Genomic DNA, 21,259 nt, shown 5'->3' with positions numbered 1-21,259 from the left:
TTCTGTAGGGATTTAGCAAATGAAAAATAACTTTCTTTTAAAAAACCAAAAAAACAAAATAACTCACATCAGGCTCTTTTCCCAAGCAGCACAGCTTTTGGAATCTGGTTGGTCTAGCAGACAGCCTTCAAGGATCTGGAACTACCTTTTTCCCAGCAGAGATTTTAATGGCTGATCCTACTGCCTGAGCTGCCAGAGCTCCCAGACACCAGGGCTGCCGTGGTGGGGGGCCATTTAGAACTTGCCACCCAGGGTCCCTTAGACTCCTAGCTTTGCCACTTAATCACTCTAGGACCTTTCACAAGTCACCTAACTTCTCTGAGCCTCAGTTTCTTTATTTGTAAAACGGGAACATAATTCTGTACCTACCTCATAGGGTTGTAGAAAAGATTAAATGATGCATGTCAAGAGCTTTGCATTGTACTAAATAAATATTAGCTGCTATTACGATGAAGATGAGGATGATGCCGAAGGATACTTTTATTATGTCTACCATCCATGTCCAGAGGAGTTATCCAAGGTCAAGGCAATGACACGAGCTTGGATCAAACTAGTGGGGAATGGGTTAACTCGGTCGGCCTCTGATGCTGGAGCAGGGAGTTGAGGTCCGTCAAAGCCACAAGGGTGAATAGACCAAATTGCAGTGGAGGGAACATTGGCCTGTCCCATGCTGCTCTAAGTTAGCCCTCTAGCTCTGAGGGTCTGTGAGCTCCTCATTTGCTTATTCATTGTTCAGTTCATTTAGTGCCAGTCACTGTGCAGGGGGTTGCCATGTGTATGCTAGAGACCAGGGAAGGAGCCTGGGCAGGGGTGGCTCATCAAGGCCCTCTGTTCTCACTGAGTCAGGAGGTGGGCCTGGCTAGGAGAGTGAGTTTCTACTCATCACTTGGAGATCTTGGTTATCCAGTGGTGCTGCAGGTAGTCAAGTCCTTTTTCTGAACCTTCCAGCTGTAGAATACTGCCCAGGTATTTTGCAGTGTATCCCTGGAGGCATGCACAGTTATCCTATCCTTCTTTTCCTAATGTCGCTAAGAAAGAAGCTGATCCTAGGAGGAGGCAAGAGGTCTGATATCACTGGTTTGGTTCATCGGCATTGGGTTCTGTAGGTTGGGTTGGAGCATGTTGTTGGTAAGGTGAGATTGCAGCCCCGGTCCCTCGGGGCCGAGTCAGCTATGCTTGGTTGCTTGGCTGCAGGTGGACCTCATTTCCCTGGACGTTCATCTCCCAATCATGTACCACGGTCACAAACAAGAAAGGGCAAGAATGAGGATGGGCCACATGCTCTGTCTCGGTATTGGAAAATGGTTCCAAGCATTTGTCTTTCTAGTGAATGAAGCTTTCAGAGATTGGTAATAACATTATTAATTGAAAAGACCATATGTATTTACCCTGACATTCTATGGTCAGTCTCCACTGAGACTCCATAATGTGAACAAATGATGAAACTCTCTAACTGACATGTTACTAATAACATATTCAGAAGAGTCAAGACTTAAAAGGCAGAGTGGGGAGTGGAGCGGAGTGACGGCTGACTAGGGAGGGCGATTCACTCTGTGACAGCTGGGGTGACCCCAATGCCAGCAGACGGGTAGTTTCTTAGCATGGATGGTTTAACACACACTTGTGCTCGCCATGAGGAGGTGGGGCTCCTTCTCTCTGACGATTTACTAGGAATTCTGCCAAGACTTGGGACCACTTAGGTAGCAGTGTATCCTTACATTAGCATCATTTTTTGGGGTTCAATTCAATAGTCAAGGTTTCCTTGTCATGACTGTGTAAGAATCACTTGTTGAGCCAAGGAGGGCACTATAATTATGTTTCCTTTTTTTTTTTTTCCTAAGAGAGGGAGGCAGAAAGAGAGAGAGAATCTCAAGCAGGCTCCATGCCCAGCACGGGCCCTCATGACCCTGAGATCATGACCTGAGCTAAAATCAAGAGTTGGACGTTTAACTGATTGAGCCACCCCGGCGCCCCTGCTTCCTTTCTTGAATAAGCTTTTATTTTTCCTGGAGTTAATAATTAACTCATGTTCCCCCAATTAGCATAGTTTTCTATGTACTTATCTTTATTTTTCTGTTTTAGCATTTTTATTTATTCTGTCAAAATTCCTTGAATAGTTTTTTTTCTACCAAGAGTTTGCACCTATTAGATATCCTGTCAGTTCCATTCTTTTCATCAGGAGACGTCACTTCCAGAGCCCTCTATCCCCTACTGCTCCTGTTATGTTAAAATGCCAACCATTTTATTATGTGCAAATTCTGTGGGTTAGGATTTCAGGTAGGGCACATTGGAGATGGGTGGCTCTTCTCTACTTCGCAGGGTCTGAGACCTCATCCTGGATGGCTCATATGGCTGGAGATGGCTGGGATGCTCAGCTGGGGTCATACATGTGGGGGGCCTTGGTTCTGGCTTGGTTCCTAGGTCCTTCTCTCTTTTTTTTTTTTTTTAATTTATTTATTTATTTGAGAGAGTGAGAATGAGAGAGAGTACATGAGAGGGGGGAGGGTCAGAGGGAGAAGCAGGCTCCTCGCTGAGCAGGGAGCCCGATGCGGGACTCAATCCAGGGACTCCAGGATCATGACCTGAGCTGAAGGCAGTCGCTTAACCAACTGAGCCACCCAGGCGCCCCCTAGGTCCTTCTCTTGTTGCATCTGCTGAGGCTGAAATGTCCAAGATGGTTTCTTCACTCAGATGGTCTGGGATGGATGTCTGGAACATCTGGAAGCTGGCTGGTATCTGCATCAGTCTCCATGTGGCTGGCCATAGGACAGTAGTCTCAGCAGAGCTGGACTTCTTACATGCTGGCTGTTTTCCCTGGAGTAAATGTTCCTAGAGATCGAGGTGGAACCTTCGAGGGTTCTGGTGACTCAGGCTTGGAAGTTAAGTAATGTTATTTCTGTTCCATTCTTTTGGTCCAAATTGAGTCACAGGGCCAGCCAGATTCAAGGCAAGGGGGGGTACAGGGGCATCAATACCAAGAGAAACGCTTGTCGGGAAGCCAGCTTCGGAGACTAGCTACCACATCTCCTGTCTTTCTTCTCGGAACTGTTTTGGGGCAGGTATTGGATCCTCTGGTGTTTTTGTCTTTTCTTTTTCATTTTCCACATCTTTGTCTTTTTGTTCTACTTTTTGGGAGACTTCCTCAACTTCCTCAAAGTCGTCCCATCATATTTTTATTTTCTAAGATCTCTTTCTTTCCTGATCATTCCATTTTTTATAGCATTCTCTCCTTGTGTCATGGATACAAAATCTTGTCTTATCTCTCAGAAGGTTATTACTTTATAGTATATTGTGGAGGTCTCCATTGGTTCCTTGCTTTGTCTGTTACCTTCAGGTTCCTCTTGATTATTTTGAGATCTTTCCCATATGTTGGAGGCTTTCCTCAAATGTCTGGCTATCCTTGGCTGTGTTTCTGTAGCCAAGAGTGGGGCACTAGGAAGTGGGTTGGGAGCTGTGGTGCTTGGGCTGGTGTGCCACCTGGGAGCTTCCATGCAGGGTGATGATTGGGTAGCAAGCTTCCCTTTCACTGGAGGAGCCCGGATGCCTTTTCTCAGGGATCGCTGGTCAGTTGTTCAGTTTCTTATAGTGGTGGGTGTTGGGGAGGTTATCTGGCTGTCGAGGAAGTGATGGGTTGGAAGTGCTCCGTGTTTCAAGTATCAAACACTCCCCCAGGGTCATCCATCCCCAGCCCATCTTCCAGGCACCAGTGATCTCTTGTAGGCTGAATTTTCCTCTTCTATTACATTTGCTCTTGTTGGTTCACACTTTAAAAAAATCCAAAAAACTATTATTTTAAGGGGCTTCAGAAGAAGCAAAATAAATTCAGATAATGAGTCTGCTGTGTTCATCATGGGAAGTCTCAACAGGCTGAAGATGATGTCTGTCTCTCCCTCTATGTCCGTATCCATTTCTGTATTTATATCTATCTCCCCTAAAGGAAGTGAGAGAGAGAACTATTTAAAAATTATTTTTTACTGTGATACGTGCCATACATCCAAATTGAATTAGGCAGCAAGCACCCATGTACTTGCTATCTGGGTCAAGAAATACTAACAGGCTGGGAAAATGCTGATATTCTGTGCTTTTGTGGCTCTATGGCTTTGTGATTTTGGGTCTGAAGCTGTCTGAGGCCATGACCTTGGGAGCTGGCCGTCTTTGCTCTGACCATGGTGTCGCTCCTTCTGCTGAGGCCAGGCAGTGCCAGGCTGAGTGGCTGACCACGTGAGGGAAGCTGCTCACTCGGCAGTTTCCAGGTGATGCAGTGCGCTCAGGCTGGATGACGCACGCACCTGCACCTCCCTTGCCCTTACTCCTGTCTCTCTCTGCTAAGGCTTTGGTACTTTTCTGAACCCATCTGGGTTTCCTGGGGCCCCATGACTTGCGGTGTGTCCAGAATGATCATCTGCCTCCTGCAAAACTAGTTCTCCCCCTCCTTGGTCTGTGTCGTGGTCTAAGCACCCATTCCTTGGTTTTCTGAAACCAGCCTTTTAGCTTCTCCTCCTCTTATCATGAAGTGATCTTAGTTTTGCCTCTGAGATACCTTATGACCCCCTGGTTCTGTTTCTGTGGCCGTAAATGCAGGGGGCGCCCATCCTCCCTCTGCCTCCTGCCCTGCAGCAGAGCCCTGCCTTGGAACTGCTGCTCCCCATTGCCCATGAGATAGACTTCAGATGGCTTGGTGCCTGTTTCCCAGACTGCGCTCCTGTCCACAGAACTCCGTCACTGTTTCTGTCATGTCTGGGCGCCCCTGTGGTAGCCCTTTAATAGTTTCTCTTAACTGCTTAATTAAATGAACTCATTTTATTTTTATAAGATTTTATTTATTTTATTTGAGGGGGGAGGGGCGGAGGGAGAGGGAGAGAGAATCTCAAGCAGACTTCCTGCTGAGTGCGGAGCCTGACTCGGTGCTCGATCCCACCACCCTGAGATCACAACCTGAGCCCAAACCAAGAGTCGGATGCTTAACCGACTGAGCCACCCAGGCACCCCTTGAACGAATTCATTTTATTTATTTATTTATTTTTAAGATTTTATTTATTTATTTGGCAGAGAGCATAAGTAGGCAGAGTAGCAGGCAGAGGGAGAAGTAGGCTCCCCGTGGAGCAGGGAGCCCGACGCAGGGCTCGATCCCTGGACCCTGGGATCACGACCTGAGCTGAAGGCAGATGCTTAACGACTGAGCGCCCCAGGCGTCCCGAACGAACTCATTTTAGAAGGCGGTGCTGTGTCACCCCCGTAAAAGGAGACTCAGAATAGCCTGCCGTCAATAGAGGGCACCTGTAAAGGACCGGTAACTAGCCATTGAGGAAAGAGCCCCGCGAGCACCTGCCATGCCAACAGTGATGTGTGCACCCGATGCTGGGCAGGCGTGATGTGGATGCGCCTCTCGAGTGAGCCCCAGTTCTTTCCCACCGTCAATGCACTGTGGAGCCGGACTGCCCGGGGCCAGCCTCTGCTCTGCTGCCCTCCAGCTGTGGGAACTGGGGCAAGTCACCCCACCTCTCGGAGTCTCAGTTTCCCCTTCTGTAAAGCGGGGTTAATAATATTTGCTTAATAATATTTGTGAGTCTTAAATGGGCCAGGCCTCCAACAGCCCCCGTCCATGGTAAGCCTGGGGGCTGTGGGCTTTCACTTTTCCTTTTCGAGGGCCTGCTAAGTGCCAGGGAAGTGTTTCCTCCGCATTGATGACACAGGATGGTCTGACTCGGTGCTCTTTGCTTTCACTCCTCCGTGCCTCTGCTTCTTTGCCGTTCCCGGGTAGGTGCTAGCCTTGCCCTCAAGGTCTCGCTCAAGGTCTAGCTCAGCTGTCACCTCTTCTGTGATACCTGAGCCCATCTCCCAGGGAGACCTGGCGTTCCCTTCCCTGTGTCCCATGGCACTTTATTCTGTATAATCCACAGTTGGTATTTGGCAAGAGGGTCTTTCACGTGGGTGTGCTGTGCCTTCAGGACGGTGTCTGCATTTTCACTTCTCCTGCCTGGATTGTCTTCTCAGGTGCTTGTAAATAGTCCCGAAGTCACTGCCCTTGGTAACTAACACACAGCGCACCTGGATCTCCAAGAACTCAAGCTGCAGGGACATGAGAAGGTGCTGGCTGGTGTCCTCTCTTCTCTGCCTCTCCTGGGCACGCAGGACAGGTGGAGCTGGCTTTCTCATTGTGATGGGAAACCGCAGTGGGATTGGAGTGGGGGGTCTGGGGAGTTGAAGCCCAACGCTCAGATTTCTGGACTCTGTGATTCTCAGGCCCACACCAAACCCCTCAGGGTCTGCTCTTACTCATATGGGAGCCGTGAGGCCTCAGTCAGTTCTAAAAGTTGTCTGTTCGGTAAAGCTTTTCCCAGGAGTGTGTAGATGTGCCTGTGTGTGTAGGTTGGACCATCGGCTCTGAGATGTGATAGAGGAGGCTCGGGTGTCCCACACCAGTGGCCGCGGCTGGGTCTCCAGGGCTGGTGACCCTCCTGTGTTTTTCCTCTTTGTGCCTGCCCTTTCTCCTACCCTGGCCCAGTTTAGGGACTCAGGATCCTCGCCCAACACACCCAGGGAGAAGCCCGTAAGTTCTTGGAAGCTACAGACACGAAGTATCGCCCAGACCTCCCCTTGGTCCCACAGGTAGCCCCGTCCCATTGCCCAGGGTGTAGCCTGTTTACCTCCTGTGCAGCCCTGGCTTCTGCTGTCGATTCATTCCTTATGGGGGACCCATAGGCCCTGTGGACCCCTGACACTCAGGGCCCCCCCTTTTTTAAAATAAGCTCTATGCCCAACTTGGGGCTTGAACTCATAGCCCTGAGATCAGGAGTCACGTGCTTTACTGACTGAACCAGCCAGGCGCCCCAGCACTCATGCTTTATAAACGTGTGTGCATGGATCAGCTGTACTTCTTGACCGGTTCTCCCTGAGATGCGGCCCGCTCACTTTTCGCACACTCAGGCTGCGGTGATTGGGGAACTGCACTCTCTGGAGACCAGGAGACAGGCTGACTGTGGATTTGGGCATCTCCCCTGGCCTCTCCGGGCCTTGGTGTCCTTGTGTGTGTGATTAGGTTGTTGAATGGCTTCTCATGGTTTCTCCCAGAGCTGCTGGGGGTCTGTGTCCACGCACCCCAGGATTGAGTGGGCGTGGTGGGGGTGGGGGCGGCCATTTTGCATTCCCGCGGAGTTTGGAGTCATCAACGGTCCAGAATTGGGTTCCAAATCCCCAGGAACCAGCAGTGTGCACAGGGATGGGACACGACACCAAAGTCAAGCCTGCCAGATGCTGCCGGGTGAGCAGTACTTGCTCCTCTCAGGAAAGAGGCTCTTCAAGGGGGGCATTGGGACTCACTCCCTCCACCTCCTGGAGCCTCTCATTCCCAAATCCTGTGCCCCCTTCTGTCCCTCTGCTACCCTGCCAACTCCGCTGGGCCATGTTCTTCTCCCCTTCCACGTCCGCCCCAGCACAGGAGGGACATTAACCCCCTCACCTCTGTGTCTGTCCTTTTGGGGCTTGCAGTCAGTCCATGAGCATGTGCTGAGGACCCAGTGGCTCACACGGTGGCTGGGCTCTCCTGTCCCTGCCTCCCAGGCTTAGGGTCCCGAGTGTATGGGCAACTGAGTTCCCCCATCTGCAGCTGCTCCTGCCTCCCTCCGCCCTCTGACTGGCTTTCTGCCTCGGCCCCCCTCCTCCATGCCCACTCCTTCCCGCCTTTGACGGCAGCCTTGGAAACAGCAGCGGTGGTGACCAGGTCTTCTGGAACCAGGCCCTGTGCTAAGTGCCTCATTGGCCTTATTCAGCCCACTGGTGAGAGGGCTGTAATTATACCATTTTACAGATGAGGAAGCTGAGGGGCATGGAGATGACGTGACCCGGCCAGGGTCACATAGCTAATTGGGGTAGGGCTAGAATTCAAATCCAGGCCTATTGAACCATAAAGCGAATGCCTTTGATCCACAGTACGTGCTGCCCATTTGCCTGGCCCTCTACTCCATCCAGCCTGCTGCCAGGCTGTCCTGCCAAGCCTGGACAGAACTTCTCGAATATGTTTCCAATCCCAGGGATGCCCCAGCACACTGGCTGCTAGGATGGGGGCTATGTGATTGTGCCACAGGGCCTGGGGTCTCTGTAGACGGCAAGGCAGACTCCTCTGGGCATGGACCCTCAGTCTGCACCCCGCTCATCCCTCCCCCTGGCCCGCCTTGCCCAAGCACTACATAATTGTCTGCCACCATAAAAGCTGTCTAAGACACTAGTCACTGAGGAGTTGAATACAGTTTTCTGAGTCCTGTTCAGGGAACAGGTGTTGGGAGTTAACCTGCCCATTCTGCAGACGAGAAAGCAGAGAGGTTTTGAGGTTCAGCTCGTCAGGCCTAGAGCTAGTCCTGGCTTCTAATTCCCCTTTCTTCTCAGCGTGTCTGCTTCTTATGATGATTTCTCGTGAAGCTTTTTATGTTATTTCTATTGTTTATGGTCTAATTATATAAGTTGGGGAAATATGAAACGTTAGAACTCAGACGATCTCTCCAAATAAATGACAGTGCAGGTACTTCTGAGTGCTGGGAGTGGAGACAGAAGGCCTTGCTTTCTTTTTTTTTATTTTTTTTTTATTCTTATCATTAGTTTTAGATGTAGTGTTCCATGATTCATTGTTTGTGCATAACACCCAGTGCTCCATGCAGAATGTGCCCTCCTCAATACCCATTACCAGGCTAACCCATCCTCCCACCCCCCTCCCCTCTAGAACCCTCAGTTTGTTTTTCAGAGTCCATCATCTCTCATGGTTCGTCTACCCCTCCGATTTCCCCCTCTTCATTCTTCCCCTCCTGCTACCTTCTTCTTCTTCTTCTTTTTTTTTTTCTTAACCTATATTGCATTATTTGTTTCAGAGGTACAGATCTGAGATTCAACAGTCTTGCACAACTCACAGCACTTACCAGAGCACATACCCTCCCCAGTGTCTATCACCCAGTCATCCCATCCCTCCCACCCCACCCCTCACTCCAGCAACCCTCAGTTTGTTTCCTGAGATTAAGAATTCCTCATATCAGTGAGGTGATATGATACATGTCTTTCTCTGATTGACTTATTTTGCTCAGCATAACACCCTCCAGTTCCATCCACGTCGTTGCAAATGGCAAGATCTCATTCCTTTTGATGGCTGCATAATATTCATTGTATATATTTACCACATCTTCTTTATCCATTCATCTGTCGATGGACATCTTGGCTCTTTCCACAGTTTGGCTATTGTGGACATTGCTGCTATAAACATCAGGGTGCACGTACCCTTTCGGATCCCTACTTTGGATACCCAGTCGTGCAATTGCTGGATCATATGGTAGCTCTATTTTCAACTTTTTGAGGAACCTCCATACTGTTTTCCAGAGTGAAGGCCTTGCTTTCAACAGGTGTGAGTATGAGGGAGCCCTTGTTTGTGTCTGAAGTCTTGCCACAAAGCCAGAGCTTGCACGCAGCCCGCGGCCCTGGGGGCACCAAAAGGCAGCCAGGGCAGAAAGTAGGCAGCAGAAATGACAGAAATAGAGCCCATTCAGCCCCTTCTCTCTTACTCCTTTTAAAAAGCTGAATTATAATTTGCACACCGTAAAATTCACCCTTTAAAGTGTGTAATTCAGTGCTGTTTAGTATATTTACACAGTTGTGCCTCCATCACCTATGTAGTTCCAGAACGTTTTTATCCCCTCAGGAAGAAACCCCGAACCCATTAACAGTCACTCCCTGCTCCTCCCCACTCCCCACCGGGCCCTGGCAACCACTGATCTACTTTCTGTCTCTGGATTTGCCTGTTCTGGACCTTTCCTGTAAATAAAATGACACCGTATGTGGCCTTTTGTGTCTGGCTTCTTTCCTGTAGCATGTTTTCGAGGTTCATCCACACTGTAGCCTGAATCAGTACTTTGTTCCTTTTTATGGTCGAATACTATTCCATCCTGCGGCTAGGCCACATTCTGTTTTTCTGTTCATCGCTTGATGGACACTTGGTTATTTCCGCCTTCGGTTGCTGTGAATGGTATGTCTCGTTCCTTTTGGTTCAGTTTTCCTGGGAAGCTCTTTTTTTTTTTTTTTTAAAGATTTTATTTATTTATTTGAGAGAGAGAGAATGAGAGAGAGCAAGCACATGAGAGGGGGGAGGGTCAGAGGGAGAAGCAGACTCCCTGCCGAGCAGGGAGCCCGATGCGGGACTCGATCCCGGGACTCCAGGATCATGACCTGAGCTGAAGGCAGTCGCCTAACCAACTGAGCCACCCAGGCGCCCCTTCCTGGGAAGCTCTTTACAGTGGCCAGCTGTCTGCATTCTTCTAGCTTGGCTCTTTGGAAAGCAGGAGAAAGCAGAGCTAGATATGGCTGGGTGGCTGGGGTCCCAGAGGAGTGAGAGATGCACAGGGAGTTTGTAGGTTTGGGAGAACTCTCTGCCAGAAGGAGGGCTTAAACCTGGCCCCAGAGCCGTCTGCTGGTAGGTGGGTATTTTTCCTGTTGTTGATTATTAACCGATCATTATGATCCTGAAAGTGGATCCCTGGGGCTAGAATTGGTGTTTTTTTGAAATGCCAGAAATGTTTTCAAAGACATTAAACAGTCCTGGACCCTTCCTTGCTTCTCTCTCTCCACTTGGAGATCAGATCACCGTTTTAGGAGTTATAGTAACAATAAAGATGATAATAATAATAATGGTCTATATTTGTTTTTGTTTTTGTTTTTGTTTTAAATTTTATTTATTTATTTGACAGAGAGAGACACAGCGAGAGAGGGAACACAAGCAGGGGGAGTGGGAGAGGGAGAAGCAGGCTTCCCGCGGAGCAGGGAGCCCGATGCGGGGCTCGATCCCAGGACCCTGGGATCATGACCTGAGCTGAAGGCAGACGCTTAACGACTGAGCCACCCAGGTGCCCCTAATGGTCTATATTTGTATAGGACTTTATGTTTTATTTCACAGCGATGACATTTAATTCCTCAGAACATCATCGCCCCCATCTTTGCAGATGAAGGAAGTGGGACCCAGAGAGGGGAGGTGACTTACCCGAGGGCACACAGTGGGGTAGCAGGTAGATCCAGACTGGAACCTGGGAGTCTCTTGATCCCTAGCGTAGGGCACTTTCATAGAAGTGGGGAGGAGATGACCTCAGATGGTCTAGGGCAGGGAAATCTGAGGTTGGACAGAAGGAGCTAGAAGGCCTGGGTGCTGTAAGTAGGGGGCCCTCGCCTGGGGGGGGTGAACAGTCCCATCTGGGTGAACCATCCCCTGGCTTTCTCACCTTCCTCCACAGGCTCCTTGATCATTTCCTCTCGAGATCTGCATTTGGCTAAAGCCAGCTAGACCCTCTCCCAGCTGCCCCAGGTTTGCCCATGTTTCCTGGGAAGGAATCCCAGAGCAGAGAACCTCAGTGTTAGGTGGTTCCGGGACAGAGGGATGCTGAGTGGGTAGCACCCCCACGACCTCCAGAGGCTGGAGGAGGCCGCTGACCTGCCCATTTGTGTCCACGCTTATCACCTTTCTCTTTGAGCAGAGTGTATGCTCTTCCTCCTCCCTCTTCTGCCTTCTCTCCATTCCCATTTTTCCCTCATCCTGTGGGTCCCTGTGTGGGTCTGGGACCCCACGTCGTTGGAGCTGTGTGTGAGCATTTGGCTGGCCTGGTTGGAGAGGCAGTTTCAGACTCTGTGCCGTGACAATGTCAAGATCACTGTGGGTCACAAGAAAGTTGTTACAAATAATAGTAAGGATACCACCTCTGCTAATAATTTACCTTTCGCTTATAATAAATGAGAGCAGATTCAAGGTTACTTCTTGGTATAATCATGTCACTTTCACCTACTCGTGTGTGATTTGTTTGCTTGAGAAAGGGCTGGAAGGGCACTGAGCACCCAAGTTCTTACTCTGTCTTCGCACCAGCTGGTGGCCGGGCTGGGCCTGGCTGTCCCCGGGAAGGTGGCTCCGCACACGAAGGTTGTGAGGGCGGGGGCAGGACGAGCTTGAGCCCCGCTGACCATGGCAGGGGTGGTGAGGCGCAAGCGGGGGATTCCGTTGTCTGTTTTTGGTCCTCGGATGACAAAGACGCCAGTCAAATTGAATTAAGGGCCCCACCTTAATGACCTCTTAACTTGATTACATTTCCTAGTAAGGACATATTCATGGGTACTGGAGGTTAGGACTTCAACTATCTTTTTTCGGGGACACGATTCATAATAGGCAGTTGGCGCTTCATTAGGTACCTTTGGCTTCTAGGAGTTGAGGATGGGGACGGAGCAGTGTGTCCTGTCCCCTCCCGCAGGTGCCCTTCAAAGCCATCGGTACCAAGGCGGGGTAGGTCTGTGACCAAGGGCCTGTGTGTACTCTGAGTCCTGCTCTTTTTGAGGACAGCAGTCTTGCCTTCTGTCCACCCTGGCACCCCGTCCGGAGTCTTGGACAGAGCCCCAGAACAAGCACGAAGCCGCTAGCCACTGGTGCTCATTCCTGCTCCAGCACCTTCCAGGCTCCAGACACCATTCCGGAAAGCCTTCTGGCTGGAAGACACCTTGTGCCCCCACCGAATTGTCCTCACCACTCCCTGGTGACTGGTCCCAGGAGCTTATGCCGGCATCCAGGGAAAACAGGCTGGTGCAGGGAAGCGGGGCTCAGCCTAGGAGGGGTTGGGTGCGGGGGCCCTTTGCCGGAGACTCAGGGGCCTTGGGTAGTAGTCGCATCTGCTGTGGTCCCATGGGCGTGGACGTCTTGCACCTTATGGCGAGAAGCAGACCGCGTGACTCTGTGTATGAGCGTCCCTACACCAGTGATAGTAAAAATCTGCCAACATTGCCCTCTTCTAGGATTCGTGTGCCTACAAATTGGGACTGCGGTCAGGCAAGTGTGCCATATCCTGTAGACTTTGGGCAAGGGGCTTGCCTCCTGTCCTCTGCCTGCATGCTTCTTTCTCCTTGGCTCCCAGCCTCCGAGGGGAGCTGTCCTCGTCCATCCTCATCTCAGGGGACCTGAAGGTGGTGCCCCCATCCCTGCTCATCCTTCCACCCCTCCCTTTCCCTTATCATGGCTCTCAGGGACTAGCCCGTTGACGGGGAGCAGTAGCTGCTTGGGAGAGGGCCGAGTGGCCGGAGGGGGCGAGCCTGTGCCGGGATCCAGCTCCATGGGGTCCACAGGCAGGAGAGGGCCAGAACAGCTGGGCTGGACCCCGCACTGGCCCAAGGCCATCAGTGGAAGGGGAGGTGGTGGCTCTTGACTAAGAGGTAGAAGGAGCCTCATTCATTCCTTTGCACGTGAGTGTGTGCACATCTGCACGATTCGTGGCCCTGCTGGTTCTTGTGCCAGTTATAGTCTGGACCCGGAGGGGGGCACCCCCCTCTTCCCCACCCTGAATGAGAGCTAGGTCCAGGAGGACATGAAGAAAAAGACAGATGGAGGATCAGAAAGGGGGATTGGCAGGTTGAGGTTAATGGGGGTCATATGGATCCTCTTCGAAGCCAGATGTTCACGCAGCCTCCTTACCTGGTTGCCTAGAGGACAATGAGGCATGGCCCGCGGCAGGGGTAGGCAGGGGTCATGCCAGGGTACACAGGGCCCCACAGCACCTGGTCTGGTTTCTTTCAGGTTGGGCTGCCCTGTGGGCTACGGGGAGCCAGGCTGGGGTGGTGTCTGGCTCTCAGGGCAAAAGGGCTTCTTGTGGAAAGGCAGAGGGTGAGGCTCTGTAGGGAGGGTGGGCTTCTCTCATGAAGGAGGTCTGGGGTTGGGGTTGTCCTCCCTGTTGGCAAGATGTGGGCTAGAAAGTACAGAAGCATTCTCTTGAGGTGGCAATGGGGGTCCTTTGGACATTGAAATAGGACCCAGGTGTCAGACTGACTCGGCTGCTTCAGGGTGGGGCTTTGGAGAAGGAAGCAGTTGCAAAGTTGGGAGCCTTGGCGGCTCAGCCAGGTCTCGGGCTCTTGATACCGTTGCCCTCGCCGCTCCACGCTGTCTCAGGAGACAGCCAGGGCATGTCCAGGACACCAGAAGCCCTTGTCTGGGGTTCCCCCAAGTTCTGCCCAGCTGGCCCTGTTGCGTAACCATTGCTCCAAAGGCTTATCTCACTGCCAGCATCCTGCCCGGGGATCGGACTGCAAGCTAGCACCGCCTGGTCACCAGCGAGGGCCAGATGGAAAGTGGGGAGAATGTGAGAGCAGTGAACTTGTTGCTGTCGTGTTGTCATGGTGACACAACTCTGTTGAGCTGCTTCTCCATGGTCCTAGCCCACATGGACTAAAATAAGTTCTACCTGCAGCTTACACAGCAGGCAGCCCCATCCTCCCAGGGTCAGCTCTCTGGCCGCGGGGGGGTTGGGGTGGTGGTGGTGGTGTGTGTGTGTGTGTGTGTGTGTGTGTGTGTGTGTTCGTGTTCACAGGGGCAAAGGGGACCCAGGAAGGATGACTCACAAACGTTTATATTCTTGTTCTGTCTCTCTTTTTTTTGGTCCTGAATTCAAATGTATTTCAAAATACATCTACTGAATGTATAGCTGTATTTTAGTAACCTCTATAATTTTGACAAATGAAAATGCTTGAAGATGAATGGTAACTGCTACAGTTTCAGGGCCTAATTATTTTCCACTGTGTCACTGCGGTAAAACGGTATGCTTATTTTGATGCCTTTCAACATTTGTCCGTGCCCCTGAGGCCTGTGGGTGTTGTGGGTCCTCTGTCTTCAGAGCGCGGTTCTCAGACTGCACTGTGCATCAGAACCCGCTGGAGATGGGGCGCCTGGGTGGCTCAGTCGTTAAGCGTCTGCCTTCGGCTCAGGTCATGATCCCAGAGTCCTGGGATCGAGCCCCGCATCGGGCTCCCTGCTCCGCGGGAAGCCTGCTTCTCCCTCTCCCACTCCCACTGCTTGTGTTCCCTCTCTCGCTGTGTCTCTCTCTGTCAAATAAATAATAAAATAAAAATCTTAAAAAAAAAAAAAAAAAAAAAGAACCAGCTGGAGGGATTGTAAACCCAGATTCCTAGGCCCCACGGCTGAGACTCTGGTGTGCACCTGAGCATTTGCATTTCTCACGAGTTCCCAGGTGATGCTGATGTGGCTGGTACAGGAACCGCATGTGGAATAGCCCCAGGGGGCTCAGTCGGTTAAGTGTCCGACTCTTGATTTTGGCTCAGGTCATGATCTCAGGGTTGTGAGATGGAGCCCCAGGTCTGGCTCTGCACTCAGCGGGGAGTCTGCTTGAGATTCTCTCTCTCCCTCTCCCTCTGCCCCTGCCTCTGCTTGCGCACACTCTCTCTCTCTCTCAAATAAATAAACAAAAAATGAAACAGGGGTGCCTGGGTGGCTCAGTCAGTTAAGCTTTTGTCTTTGGCTCAGGTCACAATCCTGGGGTCCTGGGATCGAGGTCCACATTGGGCTCCCTGCTCAGCGGGGAGCCTGCTTCTGACTCTGCCCCCCTCACCCTGCTCGTGTTCTCTCTCTCTCTCATTCACTCTCTCTTTCTCTCTCTCAAATGAATAAATAAAATCTTAAAAAAAATAAAAGGTATTTTCTAACTACACTGGACTGTGCTAGGTTGTTTTTTTTTTTTTTTAAAGATTTTATTTATTTATTTGACAGAGAGAGACAGCGAGAGAGGGAACACAAGCAGGGGGAGTGGGAGAGGGAGAAGCAGGCTTCCCGCTGAGCAGGGAGCCTGATGCGGGGCTCGATCCCAGGACCCTGAGATCATGACCTGAGCCAAAGGCAGATGCTTAACAACTGAGCCCCCCAGGTGCCCCTGGACTGTGCTAGGTTTTAAAACGAAACAAAACAAAGTTTAGAACACCCCAGCAGAGAGTGCGGTGCAGCCTGGTCTCGCGCGGTGTGTGTTAGAGCAGGTCCCCGTGCCCACTCCTGTAGGCGGGGAGAGGCGACGGCTCGGCAGGCTCTCACTGACCTCTGACCTCTCCCGTATTCTGTGGCCTCTTCACAGGAAGCAGGAGCTGGCCAACAGCCCGGACGTGACCTTCCCAGACCGGCCGCTGTCCCCCCCTCTCACCGCACCTCCCACTATGAAGGTAAGAGGCCTAGAGTTGGGCAGTGGCGGGGCAGTGGCTGTCCTTTTGGCCCAGTGGGTGCCACAGAGCGCCCCGACACCCCAGGAGGCAGTGTCTACCTGAGCTCACCGGTGTAGGAGGACAGTGTGACTGAGACTTGGGGGTGTCAGAGGCTGAATGAGGCCTTGGGGGGCTGTGGGGTCGGGCACAAGGGGCCCAGGCAGGAGGGAGTGAGGACACTCAAGAGTGTAGCCTGCTGTCTTCACTTGGTCTTAGCCAAAAGGCGGAGAAGGGATTGCGGCCTGGTGTCTTTTTTTTTTTTTTTTTTTTTTTAAGGGGCTACTTCCCAGGAGGGCTGCCTGGTGCCGGGGCTGGGGAAGGCGGGTCCTGTGGGCGGCACCCTCCTGGGACTTGGGTGGCACTTGCATTCTGCTCTACCTGCCTCTGGCCCCCCTGGGCTGGCCCTGTCACCCCAATCCCTGTGGGAGACTTGCTCTGGAGCTTCTGGGGGTCAGTAAATCTTTCCTATTAGCACTTCATTCACAAGTGTCCTTCCTGGGAGACCACCTCCCAGAACCCTGGGCCCAGCCTGCTCATTCCTGGGAAGGAGCTGAGGCAACTGCACCCTCCCCGCACCATGCCCGGCTCCCTTCAGATATCAGTGCCCCCTGACAGGATGGTCACAGGCCTGAGCTGGCTCTCAGGGAGGACTTTGGCTCAGCCAGTATTCCTGCCTAGGCAGCAATGCATGATGCTCCTTCCCTCCCTCCCTTTCACAGTGTGCCGGGTGAGGACTAGCTTCCTGAGTCATCTGAGGGGACATCTAGGCCACCCTCCATCTCTGTCCTGGGGCTTTGCTAGGTGATGACTCACAGGGAAATAATTACACATCTCTCTCCTCTTGCTCTCTGTTGTACCCCCACTCCCCTCATCTGATCTGTTGGAAAATGATCCCCCTCAAAGGAAGTAGGTAAAAGCCACCTTCCCGTTATCATCCCATATTGAATGCCCACCATGCAGAGAGCTGTGTGGTGGCATCGAGGGGGAATATCATAGAATGACAGCCAGAGCCTGAGGAGTCCAGGAGTTGGTGGGGCACAGGGCTGACTGTGGACAGCCTGCTTTCCTCCTAATGGGGTATCCAGGGGCATTGAAAGGCAGAGCACCTCCATCAGCCTAATCCCAGTGCAGGCACCTGAGCCAGGCGCTGGGTGGTTTGTTTGCAGAGGGTAATGCTGAGAAGCATGTTACCATTCTGCGTTTCAGCCCCTCGGTCTGCAAAATTGGATGTGGGATGCTTGTCACTGTGCTCATGGGTGGTGGGAGTTTGCAGGGAGAACCCTGGAAGTCTCCTAGGAGGAGTCACTGAGCTCTCTTGGCAGGCTTCCCTTACCCACATGCTCAGTGATTTCATTCAACACCCAGTACTTGCTTGAATGTTGTATTCGTCAGGACTCTTGGTTACAAGTGACGGAAACATAACTCCCTTTGGCTGAAGCATAGAACAGAATTTATTGCTTTGTGATGGCAAGTGTAGACTCTAGGCATGGCTACATCTATGAGATCTGTCTCTTCCCATCTCTCTTCTGTGTTGGTTTCATTCTTTGTCGAGCTCTGTCTCTGTGGTGGCAAGATGGTGACAGTAGCTCCCACCTGTTAGTAACTTCAGTGGAAAGAAGAGTATCTTCCCCCAGTACTTCTGACGAAAGTCCCAGGGGGGAAGCTTGAGGGCCTGGCTTGGGTCACCTGCCTCGTTCTGCAACAATCATTGTGGCCAGATTGGTGGGGGCTCTGACTGGCCAGACCTGGTCTCAGGCCCGCTTATCTAAGCCCAAAGAACCGAGAGTGGGAGAGGGGTGGTTCCTCAAAGGAACATTGAGGTGTCATTAGGAGAAGAAGATGGGGAGATGGATGCAGGGCAGGCACAAACAGCTTTCCACCACAAGTGCTGGCCCTGTGCCAGGCCCGGTGCTGAGTGAACACGGAGTCACGGTCCCCGCCGTCCTGGAGCTTGTCATCTAGCTGGGGGGGCCGGGGGTGAAAGCTGAAAAACTAACTTGAAGATGAAGGATGGACAGTTAGGTGTGATGAACGTTCCAAAGGAGAATCACAGCATAGCTCAGGGACAATATAAAGGGGGTGTGTGCGGGCATCGAACCTAACCTTGGAGAGCATCAGGCAGGACTTCTTAGGAAATGATGTGGAAGCTGAGCCCTGGCAGTTGAGTAGGACCTTGTTGGCAAAGGTGCAGTCAGGGTGGAGGAGAGTGTTCTAGATGATTGCTACTCAGAGGGAGGCTGAGGGACCAGCAGGGCCTGCATCATTTGGGAGCTCCTTAGGAGGGCGGAATCTCGGGATGGGTACGCAGACATAGTGCTGCAGGCTCCGTGAGCCCCTGGAGCAGGAGAGAGGAGGCAGACGCTTAATGACTGAGCCACCCAGGCGCCCCTTATTCTTTACTTTTTAAAAAATTTAATCTGAGAACATTTTTTTAAGGTGGAAGTATAGTTGACACAATGTTGCATAGTTTCCGGTGTACAACATAGTGATTGGACAAGGACAACGTCTGTACGTTCTGCTGTGCTCACCCCGAGTATAGCTGCCATCTGTCACAGTACACCTATTACAGTATCACCAACTCTATTCCCTGTGCTGTGCCTTTTACCCCGTGCCTTAGTCATTCCAGAACCGGAAGCCCCTGCCTCCCGGTCCCCTGCACCCACTCTGCCCATCCCTTCCACCTACACCCTCAGAAGTTTTGTTAAAGATTTTGGGCTTTATCCTACCTAAGGGCATTATTGTCTTTGAAGATTTTAGTCAGAGCAGTAGCCAAATGATGGGACTTTTGGAAAAACTCACCCTGGCTCTTGGGTGGAGAGTTTGTGGGAGGCGCAGAGTGGAAAAGTGGGGGAGGGGTTGGGAGGTCACCTAGGGAGTCCGGTGCAGGGGTGGGGAGGGGACGATGGTGGCCCGACTCTGAGGGGTCTGTGGGCTTGTTTGGAAGTGGTCAGAGCTCTGATTTCCTAGGAGGTAGACTGATGAGATAGGAGGATTTGGGGAGAGGTAGGAGGCAAGAGTGGCCCTGGGTTTGGAACCACTGGTAAATGGTACAGCTGTTCTCTGAGATGGGGGACCCCAAGGGAGGATGAGGGCTGAAGTTCTAAGTTCTGTGTTGCACGTGCTTGAGACACAAATGGGGGTGTCAGTGAGCTGCTGAGTATTTGGGGGCCAGACTCAGAAGAGGGTACACACTGGAGGTAGTAATGGAGCCATTCTTCTAGAGGTGGGCATTAAAGCTTGGGGTGGAGGGCTGGGCCAGGGGCAGTGAGTGCTCCAGGAGAGGGTGGAGCGAGAAGAGGAGAGATTCCTGGGGTGGCGCCCTGAGGGGCTCCCTGGGGGGCAGAGGCTGATGTGGGGGAGGCTGGAGACTGAGTAGGAGGAGCGTTTCTCAAAGGGAGACTGGGCAGCCGTGTCAGCTGCGGGAGAGGGGCCAAGTATGGTGGGGAGTGCGCCGCGGCCTGGTAACCGTTCTGGGGAGGAAGGAGGGGGCAGCAGATGGGGGTGGGCTGAGGAGTGAGTGGAAATGTTGAAAGGAGGGAGCCAGGACGGTACATGGATGCAGGAGGGAGGGATGCTGGTCAGGAATCTGCAGCATAAGTAAGAGATTGTTAGTTAACACAGGGATTCTTTCAAACCATTATTTATGACCGTCTACTGGGTACCGGAGTCTACTCTGTTCTCGCCGGCACAGGGCCCAGCGGGCTGTTGGGGGTAAGGCTGGCCTGACTGGAACTCTGGGCAGGTTCAGAGTAGAGCAGCAACCTATTGGGTGGCTTTCCTGTCCAAAGCCCCAAGGCCAAGGTCAGAGCTGAGGACTCAGAGGAAGATATGAGGGGTCACCCTGAAGGCTCACACTGGGATTGGGACCCTTCTGTGGCCGGTGTTGGGGGTCAGTGTGTATGTGTGGGTGTACCTGGACTTAGGGGTCTCTTTATGGCTGTTGTTTGGGCTTATTCGGTGGCAAAGACTTAGCCATGGCTGTGGTTAGGAGGCTGTCTGTGGCTAGCATATTTTTTGTCCTTTGGCAAAGCAAACCGACTCATATGGTTAAAACCACAATCCTCCTGCCAGCCTGCTCATCACAGAGGGAGCATCCCTTTTCTGACTGCATTTACCAGGTTCTGTTGCCGGTCACCTCTCACTGCCCAGCACCGAGCTCCTTGTGGGCAGTGACCCTCCTAGTCTGTGGCTTGGGTGGGTCCTGGTGGATGTTTATGGTGTGTGGACTGTCTGGGACATGCAGGTCAGAGAAGCCTGTGCTTGATCTTCTACTTCTCTGGTTTTGCTTGCATCCCATGTCCTGGCAGACCCTCTATCTCCAGGTAATACTTTTCTAAAGCCCCTAGCCATGTATTCTTTAAGATTCGGACGGAAACTCCCTCTTTCCTCATCAGTCGTAGGTGGGGTCTCTACCTGCGTGGACCTGGGCTCCCACTCATGATGTTGGGCTCCAGGGTGGGATCAGGTCTCTGCTTTGCTGATCTCTCGAGCTCCCCAGGTTATTATTGCACAGTGATGTCTGAGATATCCAGGGTGAAAGCTGGCCTCTCTCCAGGGTCTCTGGCTTTGGTGGTTCTGCAGCACTGTCCCCTCCCTACCCCCAGCATCTGGGCAGTGGGGGCAGGGCTCACCTGGTTCCCTCTGCAGTGCAGGCTTGGGGCAGGGCTCGCAGGCCTCCACCTTGGGTGGATTAGCTTGGGAGTCACAGAATGTCAGGGAAGGATGATTAATTTCTTTTATAGATAAATTGGATGGGAAATTGGACTCACCTAAGATCCTCCTGAAGATAGTTGTGTTCGCCCTATGGTCAGTATAGTAAGTTCAGTTCTCACACCCAGCCAGTTTTGGTAAAGTGCTCCTCTCATCCCATTCCCTCACAGCCAGGACAGCCCTTCTTCTGGTTGCTTCTCCCGCCAGGAAGGGACTGCTGGAGCAGAGGGAGCCTGCAGCCCCCCAAGAACCTCCTTAACCCAGGCTCCTGCCCCCCACTGAGCACCTGAGGCAACTGGTCTTTGCTTCCCCTCCCCCGCCCCTTTGCTGTTTGTGTTGTTCAGGGGAATTTTTTTTTTTTTTCCCCTAACATGAAACTGAGAAAAAGCAACCAAAGAGATGCTAAGCAGATGGGCTGAATGAGAGCCCAGTTCCAGCCAGAACTCACACTGTGGATGATGCAGGGTGGGCTGGGAGAGGGGTTTGGGGCTGTCTCCCTGGGAATGCTGTGGATTGTTTCCAG

At 52.0% G+C, this 21,259-nt stretch overlaps 1 protein-coding gene across 3 annotated transcripts in view; it reads left to right on the top strand.

Moving 5' to 3' along the window:
• The window catches only part of RAP1GAP2 (RAP1 GTPase activating protein 2), a 237,350-nt gene that overhangs the window by 103,114 nt on the left and 112,977 nt on the right, over positions 1 to 21,259 (top strand). For all 3 annotated transcript variants that reach the window (XM_064583725.1, XM_064583727.1, XM_064583726.1), the window contains one exon: positions 15,903 to 15,987. In XM_064583725.1, the coding sequence (XP_064439795.1) occupies positions 15,903 to 15,987 (85 nt within the window). The remainder of the gene's footprint in view (positions 1 to 15,902; positions 15,988 to 21,259) is intronic.

The sequence above is a fragment of the Mirounga angustirostris genome, unplaced genomic scaffold (genome assembly GCF_029215605.1).
Source record: "Mirounga angustirostris isolate CCGP_5_RB_7025 unplaced genomic scaffold, mMirAng1.0.hap1 SCAF_17, whole genome shotgun sequence".
NCBI lineage: Eukaryota > Metazoa > Chordata > Mammalia > Carnivora > Phocidae > Mirounga > Mirounga angustirostris.
This window is presented reverse-complemented; position numbering and strand designations above follow the sequence as displayed.